The 22257-nt window shown below is 36.8% G+C and overlaps 1 protein-coding gene and 1 long non-coding RNA gene across 9 annotated transcripts in view; one reads left to right on the top strand and one right to left on the bottom strand.

The window, feature by feature from the left end:
• Positions 1 to 22257, bottom strand: part of LOC126869222 (regulating synaptic membrane exocytosis protein 1) — a 153166-nt gene that overhangs the window by 8786 nt on the left and 122123 nt on the right. For 2 of the 6 annotated variants that reach the window (XM_050625473.1, XM_050625472.1), the window contains 7 exons: positions 12492 to 12670; positions 11444 to 11659; positions 10673 to 11004; positions 8067 to 8252; positions 1875 to 1962; positions 550 to 632; positions 232 to 339 (listed from right to left, as the gene is read on the bottom strand). In XM_050625473.1, coding sequence (XP_050481430.1) covers positions 232 to 339; positions 550 to 632; positions 1875 to 1962; positions 8067 to 8252; positions 10673 to 11004; positions 11444 to 11659; positions 12492 to 12670 — 1192 coding nt within the window. Of the gene's footprint in view, positions 1 to 231; positions 340 to 549; positions 633 to 1874; positions 1963 to 4586; positions 4685 to 5153; positions 5298 to 8066; positions 8253 to 10672; positions 11005 to 11443; positions 11660 to 12491; positions 12671 to 22257 lie in introns of those variants that run through there. The other 4 variants (XR_007690845.1, XR_007690846.1, XR_007690847.1 and 1 more) reach the window with 4 other exon arrangements.
• Positions 1 to 22257, top strand: part of LOC126869249 (uncharacterized) — a 144646-nt gene that overhangs the window by 11020 nt on the left and 111369 nt on the right. The window lies entirely within an intron of this gene.

Here is a 22257-nt window from a genome sequence, read left to right as displayed (position 1 = left end):
CTTGATAAAGCTGCCTGCCATCTTAGCGAGTCATCGAAACGCATCTTTCTCGAGAACACGAGCTCATACCCAAAAGCCTGGATCCTAGATTTATTTCCTGTTGGCAAGAATTCTAATTCTTGTGCGTTAATTTACAGTAAACGAAATACGCGTTAATCAAAAGTATTCATAATTGAATGAAAAATCGTACATGTTAGTTGAAAATATTTAGCGAGAAACGCGGGAAATTACCTGGCTCTTCTTTTTCGCCGGGGCAAATATCTCTAGCGCATATAACCTCGAGTTCGAGCGTTCCCTTGCTTAGGCAGAAACCCAGTTTCACCTCGCCATTTTGACCTCCTAAAATCCATGAAAAATTCACACAATTGATCCAAAGTTTCTCACAAGGGAACCTTCTTCGATAAATTCATTGTTTCTCCTTTCCGTGACAAATTTTGTATTGAAACATTGATACGATTAGTACACGAAGAAAAGAGAAATGGAAGATTATTTCGAAAATCGAGCTGAAATTCTCGACATCTGTATTTAGTAAATCGTCAAATTATTTACCAGCTATCATCTTGAATCCCTTTGGTGGCACCTGTCCGCGACCCAGCTTTGCGTCAACGCCATTTTCGTTTCTCATCGGCTGACTAAATGTAAAAGAGAACAGAAAAGTAAAGAGAGATTAATATTCCGTGAAATCGAACAAAAGCTACGCGAGTGTACGTTAGGGTAGGTCTAAAAAATATGAGAATAAAGTACTAGAGTACTAGCAAGCTAAAAGCTAGGGAACTAACAGACTAACACTGAAAAGTGAAGTCCACTTTACAATTTCATCGTTTTTATCGTTTGTGCTAGATGTTAGAGAAAGAGGGGGGGGGGGGGGTAAGAGTGTGCATCTGTAAAGTAAATAACATTAGATTACTTAACTATGTAGTATAGTATAATAAAGTATTTATGTTGCATTTTCGTGTCATTTATGACGATCGTCAATTTTGAAAATCATACTATTAAATTCACGTTGCTGGTTTAACGACTGCTTTATGACATTTTTTCATGCTCGAAGAACTTTTTATGGAAATACCACAATTATGTAGCTTTAAAATCGTTGAAGTAAATGACGATATTTTCCCTTTTCTTTTAATAACACAAATAAGCTGAATAACTCATTGAGCAGTTAATTAATATACATTCTGCAGTGAAAAGTAATATATTATTATAGGAATAATTAAAATCATTTTAAAGAATTGCTTAGTTTAAAACTGAGATACTGTATTAATTTACGTGAGAAATTACAATTTTCAATCTGTTATCATACAATTAATAATACAAAAATGAAAATAATTTGGAGCAATGCATAATTATCATAATACCACGTTACTGACATTAATTATGATTTATAATGTAGCAAGAACTTTTACCCTGTTAGAAGAATTTATAACTCTGTAATAAGAATTTAATTTGAAACCTTTAGAGAATTAAACAAAGGTTATCCCAGTTAATATTATAGCATGGAGATAATAATTTCAGTTCGTTCGATATTTGTGAAATGAGAGAAAACGAAACCGTAGTAGCAACTTTTAATATTTGCATTCAAATTGTTCGAAAATTATAATCAAATTATTATAAGAAAATACTGGATTTTGTTTTAACCTGGCTGAGATTGTATTATTTATAGAAAGAAACAGATTTATTAGATATTTATTTCCAGGAAGTATTTAAAAATATAACAAATATATTTAGAAAGTGATACAGAAAAATTTACTGCCACTAGATCTCGAGTAATTTTTTATACAAATTCCAACTATCTTCCGCTCCACTAAAGAAACAGATACAGTTAAACGGAGGTCATAGTTTTTAGTTATATATTTCTTATAGTCAGCGATACTTACCTCCACTTTTCTTCCTCTTCTGATTCACTGTTGCGATCGTAAAACCTCTCCGGAATATTCATGACGCTGTCTTTGCGCTCACCCCGCCCTGCGAGTTAGAGAAAAATATTTCCTTTCTGTGACCTGTGTATTTCGCGATTGCCCGCCCAGCAACCTGCATGTCGTGTGATTTACTTTTCCGGGTGTAACACGTTGATCTTCTTTCCTTTTTCTTTTTTGTTCCCTTGCTATTTTTCAAAGGAGAGAAAGAGTTATTTCTATCGTTTGCATCTCTTTTCTCATGGCCGTGCGCGATACCACGCAGATTGCCGGACAGTCGTTGCTCGAAATCCATTTTATGCATACTGGATCTGGCTGTCTACTCGGGGGGTTCATACTTTTCCAACAAAGCCTTACGTTTCACAATCAACGAAGCACCCAAATTATATCAAGTATCCTCGAAATGGTAAAGCATATTTCTAACTGTGCGCACTTATACCTTGTTTGTGACATGTAGAGTAAAGAATGAGATTGAAATGTCGAGTAATTACAGAGTGCTTATCAAGTATTTATAGAGTTGGTTCAACTTTTAAACGAATACGCAACTCTTACAGGAGATGCTACTTTTCGAGATAATAAAATGTTGTCGAACGAAAGTCGAGGCTTTCGTTAATTACACGGAGCAACTGGGGATAAATGGCTATTAATATTTCCATACGACTTGCTAATTTTCTACTTATAAAAATAGTACGGTTCAAAGTTATCTGTAATCCTTAAAAAGTAACGTTATTACTTCATACACATGAATGAGAGGAAAATTTGGAAAAAATTCGAAGATTATAAGTTGTGCCACTATAGTTGTAAATGAGTGGTGTGCAAGGTAGATGATGTAAGGATTCTAAATTTGTCACATCAGCATCTACGTACATCCATAGATAATAATCGATAAGAATAATGCATCTAATGGTATTACGTTTTATCGGTGAAAAATAAGGTAGATCTGTTTTAAATTACTAGTGTACTATTAAAAGAAGGTATAAGAAGAAAGCATCGAGAGATAAATTCAAGATTAGGACGACAAACCACAATGAAGCCTACTTACGGTTTTCTTAGCTACGTGTTGCAAAACTCTAGCTAAGAATGGAACAGGTACGTCAATTGTAGCTATTTCTTGAACATCTACGGAATTATCGTTATTACAAAGTTGGCATTGCTATCACGAATTACTAACTACCGTGTCTATCGGGCCTACTAATTCTACGCGAGGATATATTCAGGTACAATATTTTAGAATGATGATAGGAGACACGTAAGACACTTATGCAGTCAGTCTTTCGATCCAGTAACATTAATCATATAATATCGTCTTCTATGTAATAAAAATCGGAGATTTTGTTCGTGAAGTATTAATTTTTTCACGTTGAACTTGTATCTTTCAATTACGTTCACGATTAAATAAACTTTGAGAACTATATTAAAGCAGTTAGTTTTCCAATCCAGCAACATTAATCATATAGAATGAATTAATAAATTTGTTCGCGAAATATCAACTGTCTCAGATTAAAGTTACTGTATCTTCTAATACTTTTCGTCGTTAAATGAACTTTGAGAACTAATAGATTCCATTATTTTGTGCAAATATTATATCGTTTATTATTCTCTCTGTTGTGTGCAACGCATATAGCAGATTATTATTAGTTTCCGAAGGAATGCTAAATGACGCGCATGAATTTTTTTATTAAATTTTATCGTTTTTCGTTCCTATTTAAATGTTACACAAGTATCGATGTTTAATTGTTAGCGTTCAGTAACAGTAGCGTTTCGCTAGATATCTGACAAACATGTTAGAAATCTGTCATCAAGCATGTTTGGTACGAATACCGATAGTCTGGTTGGAATCTATTGGAAGATTATGGTAGGATTGAAATTAATAGGTCAATTTGTGGCATGTTTGATGATCAAAGTAGTAAGCTACAGACGTATCTCTTTGCATTATCATCTAATTCAAAGAATTTAATTTGTAATGGGAATTTCCTGTACTTCATTAGCGAAGAAATTAAACTATACGAAATGGTTGGAAAAAATTTTAGACTTTTATATAAAGTTTTATATAGAAATTGAAATTTTTATAAAATGATACATTATCGTTATGACGTCGTTTCGTTCGCGGCATATAAATAATACCAACATTTATTTCGCACGAACTCTTATATCGCATCCTTTTCCTTACTATATGGAATCAAGTAGTATAGGTCGATCATTAGTGGAACACAAACGAGTAGCAGCTGTCGTCACCTAGCGTTCTTCTATCATTTAAATGTATTACTTTCCGCTTTATTTTCTTCTACATATTTTTCACGTCCAACGAGAACAGATTTTCTTCATAAAATTCTTATGAATATTCACGAACATATTTTCGCAACAAACAAATTTCCGCTCTCAAAGTGCATTCAAAAACATATCGAAGATCAGTTTTCCTTACCATGGTTGTAGACATAGCAACGAGTGGTTAGCGATCAACTTAACTATCGCTAATATTACAATACTAAGCGAGCATTTAAAATCTAAATATAAAGCGCTACTGCGAGCAGGCAGAGGATCGGCGTAATAAAAGTAAAAAAAAATGAACAGGGGTAGAATTACATACTACGCAATTTACGAGTTTCCTACAAATATACCTTGACAAAAAATTTATTGAATGCAGGGTGCCTTTAGATATTGGAGCACACTTACATTTAAGACAACGTTTCGAGCAAAACACAATAATCCGTGGGAACATTTGAAGCAGTCCCATTCTCATTTCTTTCTCAACGTTTTCGTTATAATAGGACCTTCCCCGTTGAGAGGCAATATTCAAACAATGTAAAAGTAACAATGGAAAAAGATAAAATACGTTGCCTCCTTAAACTTTCCTTCCGAGTATAAGTTATAAAAAGAACATCGATTACGATCTTTCACGGTCTTAAAAAAAGGGAAAAAACAGAAAGAAAAGACACGTCTATTATTACAGTTAAAGAAAAGTAGGAAGAGATAAACGTAGAACGAAATAGGAGAAGAAAAGGGAACAAGGACGTTAAAATATAACAGAGAATGGGAAATAACGTTTGCGTTTAGCCGGAATAGGCAAACAGATAAAGAAACGGATAGGCAAGGCAAACGTGTCGGCAAATAGGCAGAGAGTGGAACGAAGAAGGGAAGGAATAGAAAGATGGATAGAACGAGACTAGTGAAAAATAGAATGGAATAGAATAGAGAGAGAGAGAGAAAGAGAGAGAGAGAAAGCGAGAAAATGTATCTTACCGGAAGCCCGTGACGGTGGTCCACAGTGTCCTGTGGTTATTTATCGAGGTGGTATGGAGTGCGGCAGTGGGAAGGAGGCCGAGTTACCGGTCCTCGGAGATACAGGCTCGCACTGCCACACAGTAACCGTTGGGACTACGCACGCTGTTGTCGTTGATCGATGATGTTGTGGTTGGTCGGTCGATCGAGCCCACGATTCGTCGTCGATCGGGGTGTCAGGATGGTGACGATGGCCGATGGCGTTTCGACCGAGCGAACCGAGCATTTTGATCGACCGTGTACGCATGTCAGAGATTGCCGGACGGTGCCGACCGAGAAAGGAGATCAAGAAAATGAACAAAGAGAGAAAATTGACAGAGCACACGCGCGGCGTTCTTCGTCAGCGGATCATGAGAGAAGACGAACACTCAGTATATAGTGGAGAACACGATCAGCGCATAGCTTTTGGCACTTGGCGTTTGATGGTTTCAACGTAAACGAGGAACCAGGCCTGATGAGGTGTGGTATACAGGTTTTAGATTGTTACTTTTTGTTTGTTTGTTTGTTTGTTTGTTTTTGAACATGTCGAGAAAACTCACAAAGAGTGACGTGCAAAGGCACACATATGAAGGAACATCGGGAGCTAGAGCGGGAGAGAAGAAACCAAGGCGTGATCGATCGCGTTCATCGATCGATCCTTCTCCTCTCCTCCATCCGCTTTCGACCTCCTCCGTTCGTAAATTCCTTTTCAACTTTGCTCAAGTTAGCCTTTTTTTTGCCAATCACTTTGTTTCTCGGCCTTGTCGGATGATATTAGGTCGTTGGTGTCTCAGGCTGGCACAGGCGGAACGAGTACTCAGCGACAGGCAACAGCGGCGCAACAGCGATCGCACAGAGATGAGCATAGAGCACAGATCATTGCGACGAATGAACTTTTGGAAATGCCAGCTTCTCCAATGAATAGATAGACAGACAGACAGAGGTAGGATGACGCGATTTAGCACTGTCCGAACGCGAAACATCCGGCTCGTTCTAGCCGATCGCACTTTCCATATTGTTAGCGAGTGACTCGCTTGTTCCGAACGATTAATCCCTTTCGAAGCTCGGTTAACTTTGAATTATCGCAAAACACGACAGAATTATCTTTGGCTCGAGTGAATCGACGTCCAAGTTTTCATTCTTCCAAATTACATCGGTATGTATGTATATATATATATGTATATATGTACACACACACACATAGATATATACATATACATGGAAGAAAGTTTTCTCATTTTTCGGATCATGTTATGGTACGTGTAGCTGATTATCACGATATCGATGCCGCGTTAACAACAAAACGATCAAGTAATAAATATCTGTATAATTTGTAACCAAGTTTACGCCAAACGCAATTAAAATTTCTGTCATGTGTGTCGAACAAAATAAAGATGAATTGCGTTTAAAACAAATCATAAGAGACCTCTGACACCAATTTCCGCTGATATTGTTCGATGATCTATAGTCAATGAAAGCACTGAATCGTCATGGGTATGTGTTTCAAATTAAGAGAACCGGGGAAAATAAATAGCGAAACGTTCTACACAGGCTAAATCATTATACTGGTCCTTTCAGATAGTTACCGTTACAATAGACGTTAATGCTTCAGAAATCTTTATAATTTTTTGTACTATCGATGCGTCAAAGAACGCAAGGCTCCCTTCCAGGCCGATCCGTTTCCGGCTCGATTAATTTTATCTTGCTACCATACGAACGAGAAGAACGGGGGCTAACTTGGACGAAAAAATTGTTAGGATACTTGTTCGCTCGGTCAAATCGCGCGATATCGATGGGACGTGATTACACGAAGGCACACGGAAAGGAGAAAGTAGAGAAACAAATAGACGTGTGAAGTAAAACGAGTGAGAGGGAGGAAGAAACATGATATATCGCACAGAAAACACATATAAGTGTAAGATAATAAAGGCTTGTGAATGATATATGGAAAAATGCACAAAAATGTACACATACGTTACGGACTTACACATATATTTATATATGTACAATAATAATTTTCATCGAAACTATCACTCTTATGTTCTTTTGCGCAGAGAACAAGAAATTTGGTTTTCAATCAATAGACAAGTTGGTTTGGTTGAAAAGCGTAGGAAATTTATTTTCGTTCGTTAGAAATCTCATTCTCAGAAATTTATCTCCTCTAACTTGCTATCGATAGTTTAACATGTGATCCTATATCCTAAGAGATTTATTTTTACCTACTTTTTATCGATATTCTACGATACAGTACTATTCTCAACTTTATAGATAATATAATAATATTTCAACTGCACCTACGTACACGCACTGAAAGACAAGTTTCTCAGAGATATTTTCTATCCACAGCTCGAAATCTTATCTTACCACGTAACAAGAAGAAACAGACGCAGTCGCAGCTTTTATGTTCCAATAATCAATCGTCTCTAACGAAACGCGGCTTCCACGTAGCAGAAATCGTATCGAATTGAATGAGATCGGATTAAATCGAATGATGGCGCCCGATAATCATTCTAGCCCGTCTAATTCAGTTTACCTTGCCTCTACACTCTACACGGATACATGTACGTCCGTGCACATACATTTATTCGCATGCGTACGATACGCACGGCGCCGGCCGACGTGGAAGATTCGATCTGCTGATCGGCTGGTGGACGAGGATGGATCGAGCCGACCGACGATCCAACGATCGAGAACGGTGGTGGTGAGAAAATAAGAGAGACAAAGACGAAAGAATATAGAAATAAATCGACGAGCGGGTGAAAGACAGTCAAACAGATATAGACAGACGGACAGACAGGCAAACAATCGCATGGATGAATGAACGAACTGACGGACGGACGAACGAATGGTTAGGCGAAATGATGGCCAAAAGAGAAGCAACGTATCCATACTCACGGCTCTCGCGCCTTTTGTCTCCTGTGAGACTCATCGTCCTGCCAAGCTCTCTCTTGGCCGCTTTCAATGATCGTAGACCTTCTAGAATTTCTTCGGGATCCCTCATCGGCCTGGTGAACGAGCTCCGTCGTCGATCCCGATTGTAGTGCACTATATTCGGCATATCGGCTTCTCCCATACTTCCGCCTGGAAAATCGAATGTCACATTTTGTAAATTCATTGAAGATTTTATAGAAGCGAACTCCGATTTTTGGAAAATTTTAGAGAATCAGTGACATAGCACAATATGAATATCATTGTTAGATGACTGATATTTATGCGAGTTCATATTTGGATAAAATGTATAATTTGGTTAAATTCGTGTTAGGGAGTAACCTAAACACGAGGAACTTCTTTCTGGCAGAATAGTATTACTTAATGGAGGATATTTAGTTTATACAGAATCGGTAAAAATGGTTAATTAATTTTTAAAATATAAATTACTTAGATAGAGTTAAATTATTAATTCTAACTTATAAAATACACGGTCCTGATTTGTCCTCTTTTGCTTGTAATATTGTAAAATTTTCATGTTCGTATACGATGAAACACTCATGTAAGTTGAAATACATCTCCGTAGATATTTCAAATGTTTGATAAAAGAATATTAATCATTCAGAATATTTTACTGTTTTTTAATACATAATATTAAACATTAGGTAGACTTTTTCTAATCTGTTGAAGCAATATTATTTTACGTAATATTTCAATGTATAAAATCAAGCACTGAAAATCATTTTATGTTAACAAGATTCATAGTTAATAATGCTTTGAAAATACTCGTAGTTCATGAAAGTACTTGAAAGACCGACATCGAAAATTAGTTATAAAATTAGTTTAGCTTGTAAGCTTCCGTGCACTTTGAAGTAAGTATTCAGAAATTGAGTAGATCGAAACGAATTAGCGAAGTCCAAGGATAATTATGAAATCGTAGACACTGCAAATACAATTTTCTCGTTCGAGAACAAGGACATCGACGAAGAGAAGTGCCATGGATGACCTAAAATTTCTACGACGATATCTCGTCTTGTTGGAAGTTTGATTTTCAACCCTGACCCAGTTTTTATAACATATAATGCCGAAGTCAAACAAGCTTGATTCGGTCTGATCTAGATCCAACAGGTTTGTTATTCTGTTTGTTATTCTCTTCTCAAGGGGTGTTTAGCGAATAAAACATTATTTGTATTATCGTGAAATTTTTAAAAAGAAACGACAGTATCTAGAACGTTAGTATCTTTGAAGCATGATGGAATTCTTATTAAATAAATTAGAAATAAGTATCTTATGAATTATTCAATTATTTATAATTGCTACGATTGAACAGAAGTACATACTTTAAAAAAATTGCACGTTATACAAATTCATAAGGACTTTTCATTCAATAGGGACTTTTGTTCTTCACAATATTCTTTGTAAATTGAATAGTCACAATTTTGTAATGCGAAAATCTTCTTTGAAATAATAAAATAGCATGCGAATTTTAAATTTACTGGAAACTCCTCCACCTTTCTGAACTTTGAGATGTAGTCCGGTGACATTTTATTTCACTTTCTATATTTTATGGATGTAGCGAGAACTTTCGATACAGAAATAAAAAGATTGAAACGCCAACGAATATTCAGTGAAATACTGAGAACTGGGAAATAATGGTCTCTTGTTCAGCCTTTAGATTACAATGTATGTTCTCACATTTATATTTGACTTTTTCCAGATATCGACGTTTCCATTATCTACTTGCGTTTCACACATATTTGTTTCCTGATAGCGTTCCACTGTTCATAAGAATGAATATTGTACAATACAGAAATTACAAGAATTTATTCAATGCATTTATTGCTATTTATAATTTTTCAATTTCATGGAGAAACATGGCAATGTATACGTAATAGCAGTATTTAAAAATCTTATAAACATGTTCTTTGTAACTTAAGTTACGCTTATAACAGATGTCACATAACTGTGAAATTTATAACTTCTTTGCCATATTTATACATTCCCTTTAATCGATTGATTTACAAATATTATGTCCATTCGTGGAATCAGGTAGTTGGCGCGGTAGCTGATTAAAAATCACATAGTACATGTAAAGCTTTTGAAGCCTATAGAGGTAGAAGCCTTATTTATAGATCCGAGAAATAATTTAAATTACAAATTAAACGCGATGCAAACGTCCTGCTTACTAGATGAATACTTAGAAATACTTAGAAATTCTCAAAAATAGCTCCACACGTCTGTGTCATAATCTTAGGCAACTGAATAGATTAGGAACACGCTAGGACCGAACATACGCTAAAACTGCAAAAAAATCGATACAAATAAAAAACCGAATCCAATTCGATATACAGAACCGTAAAAATTGAACAACAGTTTGTTACAATTTTCTGAATTCGTATAACATGATCTGTTTGTTGATTTTTATATGTGCCATATTAGCGAATACTTGCAATTTTGCTGAATTATATGCTTCAACAGCAGTCTTATCACGTAAAACATTTTGCACCTGTACCGTTAGGCTATTGGAACTTATGTATGTACAGACATAAAAGAACCAATGAACGTGCACTTACGTTTACTGTCGGTGCCGCCTTGGCTTTGGAAACTGCTTCTTCGGCTGCCGGGCAACGATCTACTGTAATCTCTGTTAAGTTCGTACGGTTCGACTTCTAGCTGTTCTGATTGGCTGGAACCTCTTCTAGAATTTGCATGCCAAGCGTGATCCGGGTGAAGGTAACCGAGCTCCGGACTTCCGCTGTCGCTTTGTGTATCGTCACTGTAGCTTCTTTCGCGCAATTCCGTCTTTCGCAGTAACCTTTGGGCAATTTCCATTGAAAGAGAGCCACGGGGAGAACAGTACGGCGATTTGCTTGCGCGAAGGCCGCGAGGATCTTCTAGCCGATACCTGCAAACGATTCCATTTCGTTCGTGAGTTGTCTCATAGATTGTTCTTATGTACGGTATGAAGCTTAAATTACTGCAATTTTAGAAGATACGAGAAAGTAGCGCGCTGTTTTTTTATGCTAAAATATTGCTAAAATGCTTAATACGGTATTTTGGACATCATTCGTACGCTGTGCGTTTTTGAACATTTCTTTTCCTTTATATGCATAAACATTCGGAATGAAAATTACATTATCTGTTATACGAGTTACCAGATATTAAATCGTACTCGTAGTTTATTTAACAGGAATATTTTCTAAGATGCAACGATGAAACTCGCGAATATAAAACAATAAAAATGAAACGAACGAGTTATATCGTTACGGATGGCTTTAAATTGCAACTAATATATGTCGCGGAGGAGGTAACCGTATCTTTTATTTCTCGTGAAAAATACTTACCAAACAGCTCTATCGTTTTCGAGAGCTCGCTGTAAATCAACGCTGCATTCGCCGAGAAAAACGTTATCGCCATCGGGACAGAAATCCCAGAGAGTTACTTCGATTGCTCGCTTCATCAAACTTTCTCCATCGACTCCGGAGAAGAGCAATGTTGCATTCCAAATTGGCTTTTGACTTGGCTCCGCGACCGCGGTTTTCAAAGTAATTTGATCAGCACTGAAATGTATATGTAATACCGAGCCATTGATATCGCGGTCGAATATACCAAGAAACGAATTTACAATAGAAAAAATATGCAAGAAAGCACGGAACTATTTGATTATTTCGAAAAGAGAACGAAACAATTAAGCTAAGGAAGTATGGAATATTGCCCGCATTCACTTCACATCATCCGACTTCCATTTATTTAGATCGTTACAGAATCATTTGAATGGAAAAAGGTTCAAAGCCTATGAAGGAGTTCGAGATTATTTCTCGTTGAGGTAACAAAGCCTCGGTTAACAAGAGATTGAGAAGCTTATGAAACGTTAGCAAATAATAATAGAGATCGTTACAACCGAGATTGTACAGACTGGAAATTTACTGATATAGTGTATCATCCTGTAAACATAATACAGAAATAGCTTCTGTAAATACGTAGCTAAATATACGAATATGCTTGGTAATTCATTTATTATTTAGATAAAATTACTCGCTTCCTTACAGCGTTATCTTTTACGAATGACAATTAATAAGATAAAGCGCAAAGTAATCGTTCAGAAAGTCGTGCAAAAGATTGTTCACCAAGATTTTAGTAGACTGATATACTATTTAGCAAAAACGTAGTATCAACAGTGTACAGAGTTTTTGTAAACGCGTGATTAAAGTAAGTACGTAGCTGAAAACGTACATAGTTGCAATAGTGGCAAATGATCCAGTTAACCTTCGTCTGGTTAAAAACCCTATTTCTACTAGTTATTATTTATAAGATAAACAAGTCTATAGTAGATTTCGTTCGTAATTATTGTGCCAATGAAAGTTCATTATGTCTTCTCAAATAAACTCTCACCAAATTGGGACTAGAACCAATTTAGCATAGGCTTCCGGTAGTGTACCGTATCCCGTGTCTTCTCTGGGGCACAAGTCGTCTGCCATGAAAACAGAAACGATCAACTCCTTGCGATCCGCTTCGTAGGAAACTTGAATCTGTACCCGGCCCGTCACTTGCTTCTCTTTCGCGATTTGTTCCTAAAATAGAGGAGAGGAAGATGAAGATCCGCCGCTTCTAACGACGACGATCAATAAGACTAATGGCGAGTCTACGAATGAACAAAGACGCGATCTCCGTTTCCGTGAAATCGAAATCGTAGACCCGATATCATGACAATCGGATCAGCTTCGCAGAGCATAAGAAAGATTAGTCGAAAGATCGAACGTCTATGTTACACGCGTATCTCCTACGTGAAAATTAGAAAGCGGATTCATTCTCTCATGCAGAAGCGACTTGTGAAGAAATAGTTGTGAGTAAGGCAAAAACGAACAAGAGCGAGCAAACTATGTGTGTGATGCACATAGTACAGATTGTTGTGAAGATCGTGTGAAGATTATAATTGCGCGAGAGCCGCGTTTATGTTTAACAACTATAGCTACGAGAGCACGGTAGCATGATATCAGTGATGAACAACATACATAGTCGCTACATTTTTCTGTAAAATAATTTTCATTATTTTTTATTTACTTCGCTGCATTTTATAGATAAGAGATGAAAATATTTGTTACATGCAGTGATTAATTCTGTCGTTAAATGCTTCGTTATATATAGAAATGTATTCAGGGTAAGAAGAATTTTTTTCTAATAAGAAAGAAATTTTTATATGATACGCGGAGGACAATTTTAGATATTTCTAGTTCCTTAAGTGGAATTGCTATTAAATTGATGCCCGAGTTTAAAGCCTGCGGTTATCTGAAAAATAGTAACTCGAAGTAATTCTGCAAATACAAAGAAAAATTATGAAAAATGAAACGTTTCACAATAAGTTTTCTGTACGAACTTTGTAACAGACGTTTCTAGGTTGAGATAGATTCACAGGTGGTCACTGGGGTGGCTTTTCGTAGCGGCAAAGTTAATATGTGCAAATGGAATTCGAGAATAGGGCGAAACGTATAAAATAAAAGAAAACTGTCCGCTGTGAAACGTATTTTGTATGCATTTTCTACATTGAAAAACATATTTCCTCGTAGTATCTGTCTGTATCTTTTTCTGACTTTTTTGGATATAAAAATTACATTGGATTGTACAAAGCTGAAACACTTAAAAAAGACATAGCAATTCCATTTAAAATTCATTGTACTTTGTATCCTCGCCAATTCTGTGTCAATAATATTATAATCACAAAAATTAACATTTTTTTAAAAATTATGTTAGAATTTCAACGATATTGCCATTTTTCTACACATTCTACTCAAACTTACGATTTAATCTCAAAATTTAATCAATGTTCTTAATTCTACCAAGGCATGCAACATGCTAAATCACAAAGATATCCTGAATACATCCATGAAAATGTTTCAAAAGTGCTTTTGAAAAATATCTTCGTCAGACATTTTACCATTGAAAATACAAACTTTGCTCCTTGTTCTCGTATAATCCAAGCTACGATATAGCGAGATTGTAAATTATTGCACGATAAGCGATATTGATTGGTGTCACGGCGACACCGGTGTCGCTTTTTTATCTTCCAGAAAATCTCTGAAATTTTCGTTTCAATAATCGAAACAACCGTAACTCTCACTACGCCATGTCATAGCCCGAATTATAATTATTTAAACTCGTCGTATCCCGTTCTAATTTTAAGTAGCAAGAGAACTATTATTCAGGAATTATTCAACATCCAATTAAACGATCATTGTGCATCACTGATCTGTACGATACAGCCAAGAAAAAGGTTCGTTTCCTTCGATCGCAACAAATGGACGTCAGTTCGCATTTCCTGATTTCCCGCTCCTCTTCCGATCCATTGGTCGTTGACGAATTCCTCTTCGTTCTTATCGTCTCATCTCGTTCCTACCGTTTCCTTCTCTCAATTTTCTTGTATCTTGTGAATAAGGCAACGTTGATTTGGATTCTTTGCCTTCTCTTCCCGCACGTACCGTTTTCCCGGACTGTACGTCTGCTTTTTACGTCTATTTAACGCGTTCAATGAACTACGCAAGCGAGGTGTGCGTGTGGTCGCGGCACTTTTTCGGCCTTAAAGTTTCCATTGACGTGCAGTCGACGCTCGAGCGGGACACAGAGTAGCACAAACGCAACGAACGGAAGCGAAAAAATGATCGGCCGTCAAAGGACAGTTCTGTGAAATTTCGATGAAATTTTGCTTACTCGGAAAATTTTACAGTTTTTTCATCGCTTGATTTTTTCGTCGCATAAAAGGTCAACGCGATTCAATTTTCGTGCCTCTTCCCGGTCGTCTTTTTTAACAACCAACGCGTTCAAAGGTTACGCAAAAACGGCGACGAACGATACCGTGATCATAAGCACGTATTTTCACGCTTATTTTACATTCGATTTGGCGAACACCTTTAAAGCCGAAGCAGAGTCGCGAGAGAAGCGTTGGTGTTGTATGTGCAAGGCTACGATCCTTCTCGCATACGCTTTCCCTTGTTATCGTCGTTAGACATGCGTTTCGAAACTACAAAAGGTTACGGAAATTGAGACGTTCAATGTAGTTTTTCTAGTTACGTTGAAATATCTAAGAAGACATCGCGAAGCTTTGCATTCTATTTCCAATTATTTTTCACTTGTCAATTAAAATAGAAATAAAAGATGTTTTCGTATCATCAGAAAGAATTCTTCAGGCTGATTATACTTCTGAATATAAATTGAATTTTAAAATAACCAATACATTCTGAGGTATTCTAATCGACTAACTTGAAATTTTAAACGCGGTGCCAATGTCGTAGATTTCTTGCGTTACCAACATTTTCATAGTAATTGTAAATTGGATATTATAACATTTTAACGATAAAAATGTAATAACAACAACGTTAGATATACAAAATTATCCAGATCCTTCATCGTTTCAATTGGTGTTCAAACTGGCAAAGTTCATAGTTCTATTTAGAATTCATTGCCTGATGTAAATTCAATAAAATCCGTTAAATTTAACCTGGCATTCAATTCATTTATTTGTCAGCTAATTCAGTCTGCACTGATAATTGAGTCCAGTCTAGTGGATTAATTAATTACGTGTTGTGTGACGTCTGGTTTCAAGGTGTCTATTTATTTGGATTAATGTATGCGACCAACTTAGAACAGGCTATTTATACATTTCACTTGAATGTTCGCGTCTGTAATACAAAGTAAGATTTTTATAAGTAATTTAACATATATCTACTAATATCATTTGTTGTCACAGCTGTTTTGCATATAATATAACTATTCTTCGATCTTTACTCTTTCTAATAATAAGCTTAATTAATTACATAAAAATTTCGTAACAAAATTGATGAAATTGCCCCCAAGTAAATGAAGTGATATCGTTTCTTTTTTGTTTTTTCTATTTTATAAAAATTCTTTTATCATGCTCTTTAGATTCCAGTTGAAGCTGTTATTAATCGAAAAAATATTACTCCCTCCTCATCCTCGTTTCATACAAAGTAAACAAGATGAAAGTGTTGGCAACTTATAATCTGCTTCCTAGAAAATCGTTCGATATTCCGCGAGGGTAATCAATCGATCAACGTTATAGCACATGTGCTCCGATAGCACTTCGCGCGTTAAACGTATCATGATGGATTTTGCGAGAAGTTTGATTCAGAGACGCGATTCTTTCCGAAATCGAGTGGCATTCTTTCGATTTTCTCATTTCGTTGGACATTTCCAACCGATTAGAGATTGCAGGGAAAGCGTAAGCCAAACGCCCGCGATTTCGTGCTCGTTTTATTTCCTCCGAACGAGTCAAGGGCTGCGGAGAATTTTCAAAAAAGTCCCTTTAGCACCGGCCGATCGATAAGAAAGTTTCGGACGTTTGGCGCACATGTACATAGTTTAGCACGAATTTACTGATCGTGTAAAACTGTGCGCTTAAAAACAAAAACAAAAATCGGTACGTGGGTAGGTAGATGTACAAACAGCCAGATAGACGAACAGGTAGAGACAGAGAGCGAGACAGAGAAGAAACACAGAGAGAGAGAGAGAGAGAAATGGGGGAGTGATAGAGAGACAGAGAGAGAGAGAGAGACGAGAAAGGAACGTAGAGCGAAAATAAAAAAGAACAGGGGGTGGAAGAGAAGAATGAAGATTAAACCCTTCGTTTCGTATGTGATATTTGAAATATAATAGAATGAAAGTTTGTAATAAGTAGAATATGTAATATAAATCTACTAGATATATATATTAAAAAAGAAATTTCGTTAATTTAGAAAATTCTGACTACAGATTTTAAAATAATTTACGCATCCATCGAGAGAGAATAGATTTCTTCGTTATACTAGGACATCCGATACGTAATGTCGTTTTAAATATCCAAGTATTAAATATGATAGAACAACGATAATACGATATATTATCACTTAGAGTATGTCGAAGGGCGACAATCTCCTAAAGGACATTATTTGTAAAAACTATCTGTTATTTTATAGATCACTTTGTAATTCCCTTTTCAAGAATTTGTTGTCTTTACGACTAAACAAATTATTTAATATCGATCTTGAACGATCCGTGTTCCTAAACCTTCCTGTTATTTAGAAAATTGTACGCTCAACAAATGGATAATCTGTTTTTACCGGATTAGGAGAATATATTAAATATGTTATTAATTCTAAAAGATATTTAATTTCTTCTATGCTTTCCAATTACTTTTAACGAATAAACACGTTGCTATGAAAAGAAATTTCTTCGAAGTTCGCTAAATCCAGTGGTTTACCCACCAAAGCTACCTGCAATCCGTCTAATTGTTAAATTACGATCATAATGATTTCACTTTGATTCGAAGGTTGATTATAAATCATCAAACGTATATCATAACAGTGGAATATTTTTATTAAAATTTTCTCACGTGGCAGTAACAAGAAGTAGCACTGTATGTCAGAATAGAGATGATAGTCATTGTCTTTTACGGCTACGATTATTACAAAGAATTTATTTTACACCCTTTGTTACTATCCGATCTAGAAATGGGTGATTTTACTGCCAATTTCGAGGAACAAGTACAAACATACACGCGTTCGAGACGGTTCCCTACCGAAAGTCCGCTGCAGAATCCATTTTTCTATTTCTGATGGTTTTCCGATACACTTTAGGTGATTTGCGCGCGACGCTATCGACGAAATTTAATGTTTTTGCTATTTCTTACGTGGTTGAACATTTTGAACTAATCATTTTTATTTTTCGTTATTAAATCGAACGACTAGATCTTGCTTTGCCATAAAATTCAAAATTATCTGGGAAATTTGTCCTTTAAAATTTCCTCGCTTTTTATCCTGCTCTGTATAAATTTGAAAAACGCTTTTGCAGAGGCCACAGTCGTATCGTCTTTCTTAAACTTGCAAGGTAATAAAAGACCTCGCTTAAATATGTATGATATGCATATTTAATCTCTTTCCTGCGTTAGAAAAATGACCTGAATGCTTTAAACGCTTGATTTAACACGAAGAATGTTTGTTCTTACCGAGCTTTAATTTCAAATTTCCCAAACACACAGCATATTCGTTGAACCGGAATAAGAAACGACATTACTTATACGAATGGCCTAATATCAAAGAAGAATTAAAAAATATAGCGACATACAATCTGAGAATTTGAATATCATTAAAACGGAATTTAATCTTGTGCTTTCTATAGATACCAAGAATTCCTTTCATTTACAGCCGTATCGCTATGTGCCTTTGGTGCTCAAACTGTTACTTTAACGTGAAATCTTACATCGAATTAGCTATGCTAATCACGTTCTCATGCTTCTTCCATTCGTTGTCCTTTAGTCTCGTGAAACGAAGGAACAGGACAGCAAACGGAAGAAAAGAAATTAACGTAACACAGGAGGCTCGAAGGGAAATGTTCGAAAGAAACTATAAGAACTGATCGCTGCTAAACGACGAAGTAGCCATACCTAAACGACAGTACGAAACAAAATAGATAATGTAAAAGGAAAAGAAGGAACGCAAGGGACGAGCCGCAAAAGAAAATGAACGCTAATATAACAACTAGAGTCGTGCCAGTTGGGAGAGAGTAGCATGGAGGGCCAATATGCTAAGTTTGTTTCAACATGGACAACTTACATTTCCTTTTCTTTTCTCTTTCGTCAGCGGGTCTATTTCTCTTTTAGTCTCTTTTTCGTAGCCATACAATTTCTTTAAGAGAAGGGGTCAGGGAAAGCGGCGAAACATGGGAAGAACGGCAGAAACAGTTATGGGCTATACACAATGAAACTTTCGGGCTCACAGAGAAACAATAAGTGGACGAATGTCGATGTGGTGAAGAGACGTCGCCGGAAATAAACGTGAGATGTAGTAACAGAATTTAGAGGTACAAAGAAACAGATGCCTCGTGCAGCTTCGTAGAGCCGTATAGAATAGTACAAAACACAGAATCTTGTGTGTAAAAAGGGAGCAACAGGGAAGTTCACAGGTGAAAAGAAAAGCAAAGTGAAAAAGAGGATGGCGAAGAAAGGCGCGCGCACGCACACGCGCATCCGCTCTAACCATTCACGTCTCCACTCGCATGATATGCACGTGCGTCCGTATCCTGGTACACGTGTATATAAGTATCTCTGATCGGTTCTACCACCGTACATTTACGTTATTTACGTATCTTTGCATATTTTTCCTCTCTCTGTCACGTGTGTCCTGTGTTCGTACACGTTCACACGTATATGTACACCACCGACGAAAAGTTTGCAAGCATCAGGAATTTTTTCAGGAATTTTTATATCCCTTCGTCGTCGTATAAATAGCACGATGTTTAACAAAATAGTTGAACATATTGGAAAGTTTAGTTTCGCGAATAACTGTTCTCATCGATATTTATAAATTCTTGCCAGCCATACAATACAATTGTAGAAAATTTTGAGATAAATCTATAGTCTATAACAATTACATTTTTATATAGAAAGACTTAAACGAATATTTTTATGTCTATCGCGACGTTAAACTGACTTCTCACTTAAAAACTACGTACCTATCGTACAAAACCAGAAATTCGCCATCATAGATGCGTCGTCCGTTCCTCATCATTTGAGCGTTACATCGCTGCGAAACTTTCCGTCGGTAGTACACGTCCAACGAAAAATCCAAGAAAGGAAAAAAAGAACGAGCGAAGAAAAAGATCGAGCGCCTCCACGCGTGACTGCAGCTCGAACTTTCGCGTAAGAATTTCTCTCCTATGTATCTTCGTTTCTCTTTTGAGTTTATTTTCAGCTTTATTTCTTCTCTTCTATTGTTTATTCTCTGAGTTTATTTCTATCTTTACATCCGGTTACACAGATTCGCGTGAATTATTAAATTCTTCAGGTTCCTCGCGTCGAGGACGTGCAACTGCATTGTTCTCGCCCGCTTGCAACGATCAACTACCAGCTAATTAGGAGTAAATGTTTATTGTTCGTGGACAGCGAAAGATATTCGGAAACGTGTGTCCATGTGCCTGTGTGTGCGTATCCGTGTGTATGTATTTCTGTATGTCTGTGTGTGAGCTTCGACGGGAGCGTGGTCAATACGTCAGTCGAGAACTCGGATCGAGACGGAATATCGAGCAATTCGACGGAATATCGTGGGACGAAAGCGGAAGAAAGGAGAAGAACGATGACGACGCAACTCGCCCCAACTGACACTCTCGTGTTCCGTTCTCTTTTCGTAGTCGGACGGTAACGCGCGACTAAAGGGATCTTTTCGGTGCTTCGAGCGGGGACGACTCACTCTCTCTCTCTCTTTCTTGCCACGAAAAGGCAGACGGGGAAAGCGGTGCTGTAACGTTCGTTCTCTCTCGCGAAGCTTCCAGGAGATATCGAGGTTTGCTTAGGGTATATTCCGCTCTGTATTTTCCGCAGCGGACCGCATACGCTCGACGACATACACTTTCCGTCTGACTTTTCTCTTCGTCAGTCGCATATGAACTAAACGATCCTCGAGCGGTATGCGGCCGAAAAGCGCAAGTTTAGTGTGAAGATTCGCGTCTCCTTCATGTTCTAGTTTATGAACGCGGTGCTCGCTTTTCTCTACTCTCTACTACGGTTACACATAAAACCGGTGCACAGACGCACACATTTCTTAGCGTTTATCTAGACCGATTGTCGTGCGCTCCTCCGAACAGCGTCAATTCATCGTGTAAAGCAGCGAACGAAGCAACCTTATATGGTCAAAGGGAAGCGACGCTACAACGAACGCGATTACGCCGAAAGCATCTGCGTGTATATAGCTTCCTCCAACGATAAGAACGAAAACATTGATCGTTACGGAGGAAAAAGGACTGTCGTAACGATACGCTTCGTCGCTCCAAATTTCAAAGCCAACGTACACAATCGTACAAATGCCGGTCCAAAGAAGTTTCGTTGCAGGTAACTCAGCCACCGTGGTACTTCCTCCATTGCATTCGGAGAAATTCCACGGAAACGTTATTGTTTTACTATTGCATCTTTCTAAACGTTCTAGATTTGGTATATAATAGCGCATAACAGTTAAACATTCATTTCATATCGTTTTCATTGTTCCATTATTTATATCGAACGGTACCTTCGCTTTAAACTGTGTCCACCCGAAGCGGATTTCCTTCAAAGTACATACGAGTACTTGAATTTATGCTAAAACGAGCAAACGTAACGAATGTGGCTCGAAAACCAATTACATACGTACGTTCATTTGAGCATAACTTACTGAACTCCATAATTACGATCCTTTAATGTATTCGGCATTAACTTTCTATTTCTACGTGAAAATATCACCAGCTACAGAGAATAACTCGATATTTTTTTGTTTGAAATATTAAATATCCATATCTATAATATTTCTTTTAACTTTCTACATTTACTGTATACTTCTACTTAAAACGATCTCCATCCGCAAATCATGAAACGAAACTGACGTCATTTCGATTGCTACTCCGAACGGATTCACGCTCATCAAATAGTTTATTACGAAATCCTTTCGTTAAATGGAAATAACGTGGTTACGCGTATAAATCATCGCCGAACTAAATATAAAATTTCATCCCATTCAGCCAGGCAGACTTCAATTGACGTCAGAGAGTGAACGCGCCTCCTGGATGGCCGACGTCAATTCCATAAGTGTTCGAATGAAGCGAAACCGTCGTTAACTGACGTTAGCCGTCCCGAAGGGATGTATTTGTACTAAAATCAGTAACCTGAAGCACGCGAATTCAAACGTTTCCAGTGCTTCACGAATAAAACGCAAATAGCGCAAATATCGATAAAAAAAAACATTCGAAAACAAATTTCTCTGATATAACTATGAGCGCACATATACCACACGTGCACTCGAAAAATTGTCCCTTTATATATCTAAAATTATGAAATTATACAATTTAAAAGCATAAAGTCATCGAGGTTTTATATTTTTAATTATTTTAAAACATATAATCTATCGTGTTTGAAACATGCTTCCTGTATTTTCCAATTGTAGTAAAACATTTTATTTAACAGAAGTTAATATAGATAATATAGGAAGAATAATTACCAGATTTAACTTCTTGATTTTGACAGATTTTAACTTCTTGACTCAGCGGTTCTGACGTCATAGCTGACGAACGTGTTTATCTTAACATTAATTGTGAGTTGCGTTTCATGTCATTTCTTGATAAATTCGTAAACTTTTTGCAACGTAGGGCTAGT

Source organism: Bombus huntii, chromosome 9, assembly GCF_024542735.1.
Source record: "Bombus huntii isolate Logan2020A chromosome 9, iyBomHunt1.1, whole genome shotgun sequence".
Classification (NCBI taxonomy): domain Eukaryota; kingdom Metazoa; phylum Arthropoda; class Insecta; order Hymenoptera; family Apidae; genus Bombus; species Bombus huntii.
This window is presented reverse-complemented; position numbering and strand designations above follow the sequence as displayed.